This window comes from Leuciscus leuciscus (assembly GCF_965113295.1).
Source record: "Leuciscus leuciscus genome assembly, chromosome: 2".
Taxonomy (NCBI): domain Eukaryota; kingdom Metazoa; phylum Chordata; class Actinopteri; order Cypriniformes; family Leuciscidae; genus Leuciscus; species Leuciscus leuciscus.
Window position 1 is genome coordinate 60,151,103 of NC_138726.1, and position 13,704 is coordinate 60,164,806.

General features: G+C 49.6%; 4 protein-coding genes across 5 annotated transcripts in view; 2 read left to right on the forward strand and 2 right to left on the reverse strand.

Moving 5' to 3' along the window:
* LOC309492436 (uncharacterized protein) overlaps window positions 1–13,704 on the forward strand; it is a 111,310-nt gene that overhangs the window by 76,180 nt on the left and 21,426 nt on the right. The gene's annotated exons all lie outside the window — the stretch shown is intronic.
* LOC309492456 (GTPase IMAP family member 7-like) overlaps window positions 1–13,704 on the reverse strand; it is a 57,285-nt gene that overhangs the window by 6,009 nt on the left and 37,572 nt on the right. The window lies entirely within an intron of this gene.
* Window positions 754–13,704, reverse strand: part of LOC309492511 (uncharacterized protein) — a 147,553-nt gene continuing 134,602 nt past the window's right edge. The window contains exon 2 of the mRNA XM_082161534.1: window positions 754–4,747. Within this exon, the coding sequence (XP_082017660.1) occupies window positions 839–1,366 (528 nt within the window). The 5' untranslated portion in view covers window positions 1,367–4,747 and the 3' untranslated portion in view covers window positions 754–838. The remainder of the gene's footprint in view (window positions 4,748–13,704) is intronic.
* On the forward strand, window positions 9,967–13,342 carry LOC309492460 (uncharacterized protein). Its single transcript, XM_082161452.1, has 2 exons — window positions 9,967–10,684; window positions 10,873–13,342. Exons 1-2 carry the CDS (start codon window positions 9,971–9,973, stop codon window positions 11,506–11,508), a joined length of 1,350 nt encoding a protein of 449 aa, XP_082017578.1. The 5' UTR covers window positions 9,967–9,970; the 3' UTR covers window positions 11,509–13,342.

A 13,704-nucleotide genomic window follows, 5' to 3' on the forward strand; every position in this document is an offset into this window, starting at 1 on the left:
AAGTGAGGTTTAGGCGAGCCCCGGATCGGGACCCCCTTTTTGCGGTTCCATAGGAAACCACCAGACACGGCTTTGTGAGCTTTGCTGTGGCTGCTCACATTTGGTAGGGTCTGGTACAGGGTGAAAGCCAAGACGGGAGTCAGGGCGTGGTCGGTTGCTGTGGAGGTACACAGCGCAGCGTCAGCTGCGGTCCAGGTATGGACACAGGTGAGGTGTTCAGGCTGGGCGGTTGCCCATGCTTGGAGGGACTGTGTTGAGTGCGAGTCCTGCCTTGGTGTTCAGGACTCAGGGTTGCTCTCTCCGTGCGATGCCGGATGCCAGACCTGGTGAGTGTGGCTGCTTTCTCGCGAACCACTGCGGCCTGCATCCTGTTAGAGGCGATAGGGAGAGAGAGAGAGAGAAGGAGAAAAAAAAAAAATTCCAGCGATGGAGGTCCTTAGTTGGTTTAGGACAGTCTTTTTGGTTCGCTGAGGTTGGTATGCCACATGCTTTGATGTCCCATGCATGGCTTTTTGGCACATGTGGCGTCATTGTTACGCCTGGCCCCCCCCATGGTGCTTTGTGGCTTTACGAGCTGTGGCGCTGTGATGGCAACAGGTGCACAATGCGTATAGAAGTCTTGTGAACGCAACATGTGCGTGGTGGCAGACAGCTGTCTGAGGCACTGGTTGTCAGTGAGCTCGGATGGCCTGCGAGGGTGGTGGAGGGGTAAGTGGTGGCATAGGAAAAGTCTGTTCATCAGAGGCCCGCATGACTTTTTTTTTGTACACAGCGGAGGTAGCGTTTGGCGGCTCTGAGGCGTGCAGTGTAGTTGGTAAAGTTCGTTCGTGCTGTGTGGTCACTGCAATCGTGATGGTGGTATGTATGTGGCGCAGACATTGGTCTGGTTACTCAACTGCAGGTCAGTCAGGACCTTGAAGCAGTAGGTGTCAGTGTTCGTTTTCTGTGTCTGTGTCAGACGTGGCTGTACTGTCTTCATCTGTGATGTAAGAAGACTCGGGCTCACCAGTGTTCTGGAGAGAGTGGTTACAGGTTCGACGGTCTGGGCTTGGAGTTCTGGACGGCGGGTGGTGCTGGTTCCAGAATCTTTCTGAGCGGTCGGTCCGACGCTTTGGACGGGCACCGTCACAGTCGTGCCACCACCTGCTGGCCTGGAACGGTGTTGATTCTCTGTGGTAAGGTCTGTGTGCCGACGAAGATCGTCCAGGGCATTTTGAAGTCTTTCAACTTCCTGTTGTAGCGTTGTGTCCGTCTCGTCCTCTTCCTCGGTCAGGAAGATTAGCTGGTCTAGCCGACTCTGTGTGTGGGCTCGGTCCTTCCGGGCTTCTGTGGCCTGGAGCTGTAGTGCGGCTGCCTTCTGTTCCATGTCGAGGCTGAGCCTTTCGCTGGCCCGGGCCTTGGTGACGAGGTTGAGTGCGATTTTCCGAAGATTTTTGGCCAGCTGCTCGTGGTCGTACTTCTGGGTTAGCTCGACATCTCTGCTTACTGTGGTGAGAGAAGCACAGCACACACAAAAAGAGACACAATGCAAGTTTGTTTTAGGGTTAATGAGCTATACTCATACGGGCTATGCCGTTTATGAGAATTTCGGGGCTAACTGATGCCGACAGTTAGCTGAGCCAATTTCGTGGGTATGGATGAGACCCACAATAGAAATTTGGACAGGCGGTAGCCTGGGGGGGTCGTCTAGCGACGCCCGCTTTGATCGTCACTCTATTATTCAGCTTTTCCTGGGGTCTCTCTTAGGTTCTGTGTCTAAGTGAAATGAAAGGAACAAATCACACAGAGTGGAGAAAGAGACAAGGTTGAAGGTAGGGAAGATCAGAGGGAAACACAACACAAGGAAGTGAATTGGTCTGCAATGAAATGTCGCAAACAATAACACGGGGAGCGTTATTTAAGGAAAATAAATCAAATAAGATAAAAATAAAATAAAATAAAGAGGCCTAAGCCTTATTAACACTGCGAGAGTTCCTGATCGGGCCAGGAGATGCGTGGGTTATCGGGACAGGACCTCGAAAGAAAGTGTGTCTTAGAGAGAGAAAGGTGAGTCCAAGCACTTAAAATACACCCGAAGGAATAGCTAGTATTCTGTGGTTCCTAATAAGTGGATGGGTTCTATCAAATTTTAGTTCACCTGGGGTGAATAGAGGTCATCCAGGTGGAAACCAGCGGGCGCGGTCAGACCCTCCGACGGTCCCAACACCAGAAGGAGTGCAGTGTCAGTAACGTCGGACAGATGATCCCCGCCCACCGGAAACCAACCAGTGATGACGTCTCACTCACCACAGTGCACTGACTGAGTCCTGCCAATAGATACACAATGAGGGATTACAATGTTAGACTTAAAGTAAATTAAGGCTTTCTGGTTTCATCAAATTGAGTAAATAGGTATGCAGGAGTCAGAGGCAAAGGCTTTACTAAAATAATGATACAACAAAGGAAATTACGATAATTGGTTGTAATTATCAGAATAACCTACCCCCCCCCCCCCCCCTTGGAGAGACTGGAGAAAGAGGGAAGAGAAAAATAATTATCAATGAAATAAAATTTGAATAAACAACACAGGTTTGAGACGCAGGCAGAGGAAAAGGCCCCGGCAGTGGGTTTGTGCCACAAGGGTGAGGGCCGTGTTTCCTCTCAGTGGTCCACCTGGTTGAATAGACACAATTTGAAAAATGCAAACTTGTTTAAATTAAAATTCAAATAAGCATGCAATGAGAGGTCCAAAATAATAATAATAAGGAAGGAAAGAAAATTAGAATGATGACAGTGATGTATCAATACTAAAAATAATCAAAACTGAAATTCAGAATGACTTCCTATAATCCTTACAATAACACTGAGGTTATTAGTATGGATCATAAAAATAATCAAACGAAAAGGGGAGCAAGGAGACACTTCAATTGCAGACTGGGGGTTAAACAGATATTGATAAGTCGACCCAAGATCGCCACACGGTGGCGTGCTTCTTCCTAGGTGGACCTATCAATGAACTGAGTGAATCGAATCTAAGTTTTTAATTCGAAAAGTTTTCCTTTTTTTTTCGAACTTAACTTAAAGTGTGACCGTCGAAAACAGAAAAAGGAATTGTCTAACTCCAAATAATATCAGCATAAGCTAAGCTTGAATGCAGTTAAGTATTTGAGAGAGAAAAATGAATGCAGAGAGAAAAAGAAATTGAAAGCAAGTATTATCTTAGAACGCCACGAGATGGCGTAGTTGCGCTCGCGCAGGCTGACGTCAGTGGGAGGCGACGCTCACGCAGGATGACGTCGGTTGGGGGCGCGTAATTTGAGAACTGCCCCAGACCTAGAGGCTGCCCTCTAGTGTCGGTCAGTGGCGTAATTCAGCAGATTTTTTTTTTTGGAATCACGTGGTGTTTTGCGCTTCTGTTGCATGCGGAAGACTGACGCGAGTTTCACAACATGTGACTAACAGGAATTACACATTATGCATTACACATTGAGACGGTTTTAGAATAAGAACAGGGATTATCGTCTTTTCTTAATTCATAAAACTGGTCTCCAATTTACACATTATATATTATACACATGAGACGGTTTAAAGAAGGAGAACAGGGATTATCATCCGTTTTCTTAATTCATAAAACTGGCCTCCAATTACATATTATACATATAAAACGGTTTACATAACAACAGGCATTAAAACTTCGTGTTTTAATCACTAGAAACTGTGAGCAAACAGGCGTTGAACATCTATTTACTTAAGCTGTGAGCACACCAGGCATCAGAACAGCTGTGAGCAGGACTTATCATCTGCTCATCTCCCATAAGCATTAATCAAAATAGCACTTTTATGATTTTTGCGTAGGTTTACGAAATTGGATCGCGAGGCCAATTTCTGACCAGGAGTTATCGTTAACGTATTGTATATCATAAGGCCTATTACGACTGAAAACTATCAGATTTACGTCTTCGTCCTAAAAGAGATCCTTCGTCTTCATTTAGTCGGTTTAAATCATGTTACATGTATCAACTGCAAAGAGTTTTGCTTCGTCTTTACAGAGACAGATGTAATGTCATGGACTGCAGTTTTAGCAGAGCTGGGCTGGCTTTGTGCCCGCGATCAGCTGGGTGAGTTCGCCTTGGCGACTTATCTCACACTTCAAAACGCGCGTATAGCCTACAATTATTAATACCAATAATACACATTCAACTGAAACTGAATTTGCCCACAAAAATGAAGTTTGAAACTGCTTTTGGATTCTCCACCATAATAAATGTAAGAATAACGACTCGGGGTAAATGTGAATTAGCTCAAGACTATAGGGAATATTAATATTTATAACGCATGGTCATAATTCATAAGTCGCATGTACATTTATTTTATCAATTATCGAGATTACCTTGTTCTGTACTGTCTGATCATTACAGTTAAGAAGGGGTATCCCTTTTAAACTCCACGAAAGTTTTATCTTCTGGCCGCGAATATCAAACTTTCTGAGTTTATGAATTAAAACTACTCAAGGTAGTCAATATCGAGCTTGTAGCTTAGATCTTGAAGTTTCATTGACTTTTATAAGGTGGGTTTTCAAACACAGAGACAATTAAAAGTATAAATGGGTTTATTAATAAAATGGCACACACTAGAGATTATATAAACTACAAACATAAACGTACGTAAAAATGCAAACACCAATAAACATTTAACCGAACAAAAACATGAAATGAAAGAAAGAAAGAAAGATATAGAGGGAAGATAGAGGGTAACTTAGTCCACAGACCTAAGTCCTAGACACCTGGAACAGCTTTTATAGGAATCAATATACTTGCGAGTGCTCTTTTTGGTCAGGCTGAAGCTGATGCAAGAAGCGGGGATGGTGTCCTGTTTCTGCTGCGTCTTCCGGTGTCGCGGGAGGCTTGAAAGGCTCACTGAATGTGATGTTACCGAGAAAGTTCAGATTCGTCTCCCGGGATGGGAGAGGCTGGAAATCTTAGTTGCAACGACCGGCAGCTACGACTCGAACATGGGTTCGTTCGATGGAGAAGGCCAGGGCCTCCTTCAGATGTTCCTTGGAGAAACGCCGCGCCGAGGCAGAGGGTCCAGAGAAGTTGGATGAGTTGGAAGCGGAAGGATGAGAGAGAAGGGCGAGATGAGGGGGCTTCTGCCGTTTTATCAGACATCTGGTTACGCCCCCTCTTGGAACGACAGCGAATCAGATTGTCTTTTCTGAAGCGGGAAAATTCTCTTTGTGTGAAGAAGAAAACGCCTACTTTCACCATATGTCTTATGAGAGAAAGAATTCATATTTCTTCTTAAGATTGTACACCTGGAACAATACATCTTACTGTAATACTATGTGCGGGACTGGTTGAATTAAAACAGGGCGGTCAGACAGATACCAAGAATTACAGGTAGATATTGGACACACATGACATTACGTTCATATGCCTCATTACACACAAATAAAGCTTGATTAAACACACAATAAAATTGTCAGTGTTTCCGTTATGGCAAATGACGACACTTTGATAAACATAGGAATACGTATCAAACATTTAGTGGCTTGTTATGTGGAAGAGTATCTGTTTCCAAAGTTCCAGAGTGTGTGTGTGTGTGTGTGTGTGTGTGTGTGTGTGTGTGTGTGTGTGTTGTTCTGGAATGCCTTTGAGGCTTGGGTCGTAAAGTTTTATGGTCTGAGTTAGGGTTACAACAAGACACGACTGAGGAATTCCCTTCAATGAACATTTAGAATTCAAGATTTTACTCTAGCAAAACACACCTCTATTATAAGGCAAAGCTAATCACACACATCCATATCGGAAGGTATACATTCAAGAGCCATATTTCTACATGACGTTGCACTTTAGTGGCTTTCGTGTGTGTGTGTGTGTGTGTACGTGTGTGTGTGTTCTGGAATGTCACGAGTCTGTGAGGTTGTAGAAGTCGCAGGGAGTCCAGAGCTGAAATGGGGGTTTTAGAGGGGATTCTAAGAAAACAGGGTTTCCTTATGTGACTCAAATGTCCCTCGGGGGAGCCACAAAGATGCAATTTTGACCGTTCAAGCAGACTTGGAGATCAGGATTTACTAATTTGACCAGCATGTGACCGCATGTCATAGTCATTGTCGTTACACACGCAATTGCGACTATTTCACACACAATTCTGACTTTATCTGTAAACTCACAATTGTGAGATAAAAAGTCGCTATTATCTTTTAAAATGTTTTATTCTGTGGCGGAAACAAGCTTCCATACCTCCAGGCCTCTTCCTCCCATCCATCCTCCCTGACGCGTACCATTACGGTAGGGCCGGCCCAGCTATCGGTAGGCGGTGCCGCGGTAGCCTACCTGAGAAAACGTTTTGGAAAAGGCGGGCTATGGACCCAACCAACTCTATAGGAGGGGTCGGGAGAACTCCCTCACATGGTACAACCCATGCAGAGGCTGCGCGCTGCAGTGTCAGAATGCGGAACGTGTAATGTAACTAACGTGACATTGAAATGTGAAAAAAAAAAAAATTCCTCGACCGGCCCAAAAGTGAAGCGGCCCACCGGGAATTCTCCGATTCTCCCGAGTACCCCGATTACCCACCCCGGGCCTGTGTACGAGACTTGTGTGGTAGCCTACGATCCGCAGTTCTGCCTATCCAGCGCCATGGCCAGACAGGAGATGACAATGTAAAGAGTGACATTACGGTGCAATTTTAACGATGTGAATATTTTCTAGAAATAAAAATTCCAGATACAGCATATTCATTTTTTAACTATGTATTTGATTACCCTTTCTTACCAGGTTCTTCAAAAAGTCTTTTCACAATCAATCAAAACAATGTAAACAATCATAGATGATTCACAAATAATCACAATCATTTAGAAAACATTATGCCATAAAATTTCAAATTGGAGCCTGTACTCCGTCGATTCTTGCACCCAACAACACAACAAGATGACATTTAATAAAAATTAAATGCTCCTTATTATGTAGCCGAATCTGTGCTGGGTATTGGCCGCCTCCAGTTCTCTTACGAGAGTCCTCTCGTACTGCGTTTTTATCAAAACGCTACGGGAAAAGTCTCTTTTCACGAAATACTGAAGCAAAAAATTATCCTTAATTTTCATACATGTAAAGCGCGTTGCAGCAGTAGTCAACTATGGCGAGACGGCTTGCTCGCTCATTGGCTGCTCTGCGGCAACTGCATAAGCCTATCGAGCGAGGCCTGAGGTGACGTCAGGCCAATGAGGGCGCTTCGCGCCCTCCTTGCCATTTCCCGCCGAGACGGGTGTGGCTAACCTCTATAAAAGGAGCTCGAAAAGGCTGATTCACTTGATTTTCATCTCTTCAGCGAAGCGCACGCATCGCTGGATCACGAGGAAGCAAGCGTCGTCTGAGGCAAGCACTTCAGCGGGACGAGCCACTTGAAGCCGCTGGCCCACGCCGCCTTCTACAGCCGTACCTGCTGCGCTTTCCGACGCATATCCTTTCATTATCCTTTTACTGTTCTTGTGTGTGTGTGTGTGTGTTCGCCTTGCGACACTCACCCCCTAAAAGAGCTGCGTCTTTTTAAAGATGCCTTCATGCGGCTCGTGCCGAGCCCCACTCACCGAGGGAGACCGCCATGTCATCTGCGTCTCCTGTTTGGGTGAGGACCATGCAGCGCTCGCGCTCGCTGACGGCGGCTGCCCTCACTGCGAGCTTTTGCCTATGGTGACTCTGCGGACTCGCCTGGCATTCTTCTCAGAGCCTGCATTCCCCGCCGCGCTGCCGCGCCGTAAGAAGCGCCGCTCGCAGCGGGTCCCGGAACCCGCTCCAGCCCGACTAAGCTCGCCGGTTCGCCCGCCTGCTTCACCGGCTTCTCCCGAATCACTTCCTGATGCTCAGCGCCCGCAGTCTGCCGCCGCTTCATCACAGGAAGTCGGTTCCGAGGCCGCGTCGGGGGAAAAGGATTCCTGCTCTCTGCTAGCTTCAGGCAGCGAGGACTGGGCGAGCTCCGAGGATCTCGCGCCTGCTGCCCGCAAGCCCACTACGAGAGCCAACATCGAGAGAGAGCTCATGCGAGTACTCGCGCTGGCCGCGGCGAGCCTCGGCCTCGAGTGGTCTGCTCCGGAGCTCCCCTCTCGCACCCGGCTGGATGGTAGCTTTCTCCCTGGTGAGCGCACTTCTCCGGATTCAAAGCCCGCTCCTTTTCTTCCTGAGCTGCATGAAGAAGTTGCGAAGGCCTGGAACGCGCCCTTCTCTGCGCGAACGCGCTCGTCTGTGTCACCAGCATTTTCCTCCCTGGATAATGCGAAAGACCGAGGCTACCTTTCACTTCCGCCGGTGGAACAGGCGATAGCAACCCACCTTTGCCCGCCCTCTGCTGGACGGCGGACTAAACCGGTGTTGCCTTCAAAAGCCTGCCGCATGACGTCGACGCTGCTCGCGCGAATTTTCTCCGCCGCTGGGCAGGCCGCGTCAGCGCTACACACCATGGCTACACTGCAGATATTTCAGGGTGATCTCCTCCGTAAGTTGGACGAGATGGGACCTGAGGCTATCTGCATCGCGGATTTGAGGAGCGCTTCAGATCTAACACTCCGCGCTACCAAGTCTGCTGCACAAGCCATGGGAAAGTGTATGGCTTCCGCCACTGTTGCTGAGAGGCATCTATGGCTGACGCTCACGAAGATGGCTGATTCCGAGCGCAACGCGTTTCTCGACGCCCCGCTGTCTTCCGCTGGCCTTTTCGGTTCTTCTCTCTCCGAGTTCGTGGAGAGATTTACTGAAGCCCAGAAAGCGTCTCAAGCCTTCAAGCACTTCCTCCCGAAGCGCTCTGGTTCTGCAGCGGGTCGTGAAAAACAGACTCCGCGGAGCTCTCAGCCTCAGCCCCCGCCTTCGGCCGCATCCTCACAGCAGCGACAGCAGCGCAGCTCCGGGCCCCGCTCTCGCTCTACCAGCCGACGCCCCGCTCCGCGCGGGCCGCGATCGAGGATTGTGGTGAAGCCGGAAGCCCCGAAGAAGTCCTAGCTCGCCTAGGAAAGCGCAGGTGTGTGAGTCCCGCTGCGGCCGGTCTCTCACCCAAGCGCGCCGCTGTTTCAGTCCCAAGACTTGCGACTGTTCCAGCGTTTTCTGCAAGATGCAAGCCTGCTCAGCCGCCCGCTTGCCTGCACACAAAAGCCGTTTTTACGGCTACCCAGATATATCCCGAAAAGAGTGTATTTTCTGGTGTCCCGGCCACGGCCGATGGTGCTATAAGTGTAGTGTCGATGCCCACTCCTCAGTGCCCATCTCTACACACAAGCACAGCCCTACACTTAGGGCTCGCGCACATAAAATCGACTCAGGTCGATTGCGCTTCCAACATAGTGAAAGTGCCCGCACAAACACTATGTCTCACAGGCCACAGGCTCTCTGTAAAAACGAGACCTGTGTGCGCTCGCTCTGCTCAGTCAGACAGTGCGCCCAAAGCAGTGAATGTGCCCGCTTCCCGCCCACATTTACTCGCAGACATGAGTCCCACGGGACCCGCTCAGCCCTCCCTCACTCAGTCAAGCGCTGTAGTAAGGTCGAGGACGAGCGCTCTGCCCGCTGTAATAAGCGCGCCCCCCGCCTCGAATGCCACAGGCATAATGCCTACGTTATTGCGCCCCGAAGCGCCTCTGTCGCACGGCGAGCAGAGCGCGCTTCGCATCCAGCCCTTAGCCAGCCATGCAGAAGCATGGGCAGCGCTTCCAGGGGTTTCGGACTGGGTGCTAGGCATTATAAAGAGAGGCTTCTCGCTACAGTTTTGTCGACGCCCTCCCCGCTTCACAGCGCGCGTCCAGACTACGGTGGTTTCAGAAGTAGCACACCTACTTCGCGCCGAAATATCAAAACTGATAAAGGGGGCGATAGAGCGTGTTCCCCGAGCTCAAAGCGAAGGGGGGCTATACAGCAGATACTTTCTAGTCCCCAAAAAGGACGGCGGTATCAGACCCATTCTGGATCTAAGACGGCTAAACAGAGTATTAGTGAAACGCAGTTTCAAAATGCTCACGACCAGCAAAATTCTCGCGCATGTTCGCCGAGAAGACTGGTTCATGTCGATAGATCTGAAGGATGCGTATTTTCAAATACAGATAGCGTCACATCACAGGCGATACTTGAGATTCGCCTTCGAGGGTCAGACATACCAGTATACAGTCCTGCCTTTCGGCTTGTCCCTGGCACCTCGTACATTTACGAAATGCATGGACGCAGCGCTCGCTCCTCTCAGACTCAGAGGCATGCGAGTGCTGAACTATTTGGACGACTGGTTGATCCTAGCTCAATCACGATCTCAGCTCGTGGAGCACAGAACCATTTTACTCGATCACCTCGAGAATCTTGGTATCACGGTCAATTGGGCGAAGAGTTCACTGAACCCCAGTCAAACGATTTCGTTTCTGGGTATCGTTCTGGACTCGCAGTCTATGACGGCGCGGCTGTCGCCACAGCGCGCGCTGCACATTCAGCGCGCGGCGAAGTCTTTCCGCCGCGGCGCTTTCACCCCGCTCAGGAAGTTTCAAAGGATGCTGGGTCTCATGGCCTCAGCATCATCAGTTCTCCAGCTGGGCTTGCTCCGCATGCGCCCGCTGCAGTTCTGGTTGAAAGCGCGAGTACCGCGCAGAGCGTGGGTGTCCGGCCGGTTACGCCTCAAGATCAATCAAAGCTGTGTGACAGCCCTGATACCTTGGTTGGCGGACGGCTGGTACCAATCAGGTGTAAGCCTGGGGACTTCCTCGAGAGTGAGGATGGTGTCGACAGATGCATCCACCTCGGGATGGGAGCGCTGCTCGAGGGCAGACCGTTCTTCGGCCTGTGGTCGGAACGAGAAAAGCTCCAACACATCAACTGCCTGGAAATGCTGGCAGTGCACAATGCGCTGACGCGTTTTTGTCCCCATATCAAGGACCAACACGTCGTAGTCCGTTCGGACAACACGGCCGTGGTGTCCTATATAAATCGCCAGGGCGGTCTGAAATCCACATCCCTGTACAGGCTGGCGAAACGCCTCCTAATATGGGCTCAGCACAATTTGCGCTCGCTGAGAGCAGTGCATGTGCCTGGGCTCCAGAATGTGGGCCCAGACAGACTGTCCAGGAACAACATTCCCCTGGGCGAATGGTCTCTACACCCACAAACAGTCCGGCTGTTGTGGGAGAGATTCGGCAGAGCGGAGGTGGACCTATTCGCGTCCCGCGAAAACGCTCATTGCCCCGTGTTCTTTTCCAAGAACGACAGCGCGCTGTCCCAGATGTGGCCGCGCTGCCCGTTATACGCTTTCCCCCCCGTCTCCCTCCTGCCACAGGTGTTAGAGCGGGTCAGGGAAACAGAATGCCCAGTGCTGCTTGTAGCACCGTTCTGGAGGAACCAAACATGGTTTCCAGTCCTGATGCAGCTAGCAGACTTCGCTCCATGGCCAGTGCCATTGAGGAGAGATCTCCTCTCGCAGGCCGGGGGCTCGATTTGGCACCCACACCCGGAGCTGTGGTCCCTTCATGCGTGGGCGCTCAACGGATATCCGTTGACCTCGCAGAGGGAGTGATAAATACCATCACTCAGGCCAGAGCGCCGTCGACTCGGCGGCTTTATGCCTCAAAGTGGTCGGTTTTCTCCGGCTGGTGTACAGCTCGGAGCCTATCACCTCTCGATTGTGAGGTGACGGAGGTTCTCTCCTTCCTACAGGAGCTGTTGGATAAGGGCAGATCCCCTTCCACGCTCAAAGTTTACGTGGCGGCTATTACAGCGTTCTCCGGAACAAAGCTGGGTCAGTCACTAGGAAGGAACGATTTAGTCATCCGCTTCCTCAGGGGAGCTAGGAGGCTGAATCCACCCAGACCTCCTTCAGTTCCTATGTGGGACCTTTCTACAGTCTTGACGGCCATGAAAGGTGCCCCTTTCGAGCCTATCCAATCTATTAGCCTCAAACATTTGTCTTTCAAAACAGTGTTTTTGATGGCTCTCGCTTCGGTGAAGCGCATAGGCGACCTGCACGCGCTCTCCGTGAGCCCAGCGTGCTTAGAGTTTGGACCTAATGACTCTAAAGTCATACTCAAACCTAAGCATGGCTATGTGCCAAAGTCCCTCAACACGCCGTTTCGGGCTCAGGTTATCTCCCTGTCTGCCCTGCCGGGGTCAAGTGAGGAAGGGGACTCAAGTTTTCTTTGCCCTGTTAGGGCTTTAAGAGCTTACGTGTCCCGCTCCGCTGTCTTCAGACAGACTGAGCAGCTTTTTGTCTCGTTCAGTGGACGTTCCAAGGGAATGGCTGTTTCGAAACAAAGCTTATCCAGATGGATAGTTGACGCCATAGCGCTGGCTTATACTGTCAAGGGCATTCAGTACCCGTTGGGAGTCAGAGCGCACTCCACGAGGGGCGTTGCCTCCTCGTGGGCTTGGTCCAGCGGGATTTCCTTACAGGATATATGTACGGCGGCAGGCTGGGCCTCGCCGTCTACATTTATCAGGTTTTACAACCTAGAAGTTCCCGCCTTGCAGGCTAAGCTACTATCGGTGTAGTCGATTCAGCTGTCTAACTAGAACACTGAAATCGCATGCGCAACGCGCTACCGACTGTCTTATGGGCAGAATTGTGTAAGACCCACATTTCCCACATTCAGTTCAGGTTCCCCACCCTGTCTATGTGATGTCATATTCGCGTCTGCTGGCGCGACCATATAAGGACGGAGGGAATCCCCTCTTGTCTCTAGACTCTCTCTGTGAGGTCATGTTTACGTCTGCGGACGTTACAGTTTAGGGAATTAAGGTCCCCCATCCCTTATTCCCGGATTCTTTGTGAGTCTATCTGGTGATTATGCACTGTACATCTGGCTTAGCTTCCAGTGATCGGTGTTTTTATCCCAGCACGCACGGCGTTTTACAAGGGGTTCCCGTAGCGTTTTGATAAAAACGCAGTACGAGAGGACTCTCGTAAGAGAACGTACTCGGTTACTAACGTAACCTCGGTTCTCTCTAGAAGAGGGAACGAGTACTGCGTTCTCTGCCGTGCGTACGGTTCACTCTGGTTCGCTTCGGCTATGAAAATCAAGTGAATCAGCCTTTTCGAGCTCCATTTATAGAGGTTAGCCACACCCGTCTCGGCGGGAAATGGCAAGGAGGGCGCGAAGCGCCCTCATTGGCCTGACGTCACCTCAGGCCTCGCTCGATAGGCTTATGCAGTTGCCGCAGAGCAGCCAATGAGCGAGCAAGCCGTCTCGCCATAGTTGACTACTGCTGCAACGCGCTTTACATGTATGAAAATTAAGGATAATTTTTTGCTTCAGTATTTCGTGAAAAGAGACTTTTCCCGTAGCGTTTTGATAAAAACGCAGTACTCGTTCCCTCTTCTAGAGAGAACCGAGGTTACGTTAGTAACCGAGTACGTTTTCCCTTTGTTTTGCCACCAGCTAACGCTGTGACGTAACTGTGACGTCGACTCGAAATTGGTCTATAAGTGCATTATAAATTTTAGTTAATACATTTAAAATGACAGTTGGTCAATTTAAAACAGTCGGTTTCTGTAAGTGAAATTAGTTAACTCGAGTTTTAATTTAGTGAATTTTTACAGGATTTTTACATGCTGTAGATTACAGTAAAGAACTGTACAATTAACAGTAAATTACTGGCAACAGTGTTGCCATTATTTTACTGTAAAAAAAAAACCTGGTAAGGTCTAACAGTGTATTGGATAACACTGGGAAGCGTGCCCTTTCAAGGGTCAAGGAATGCTGCGGAAGCCACATCC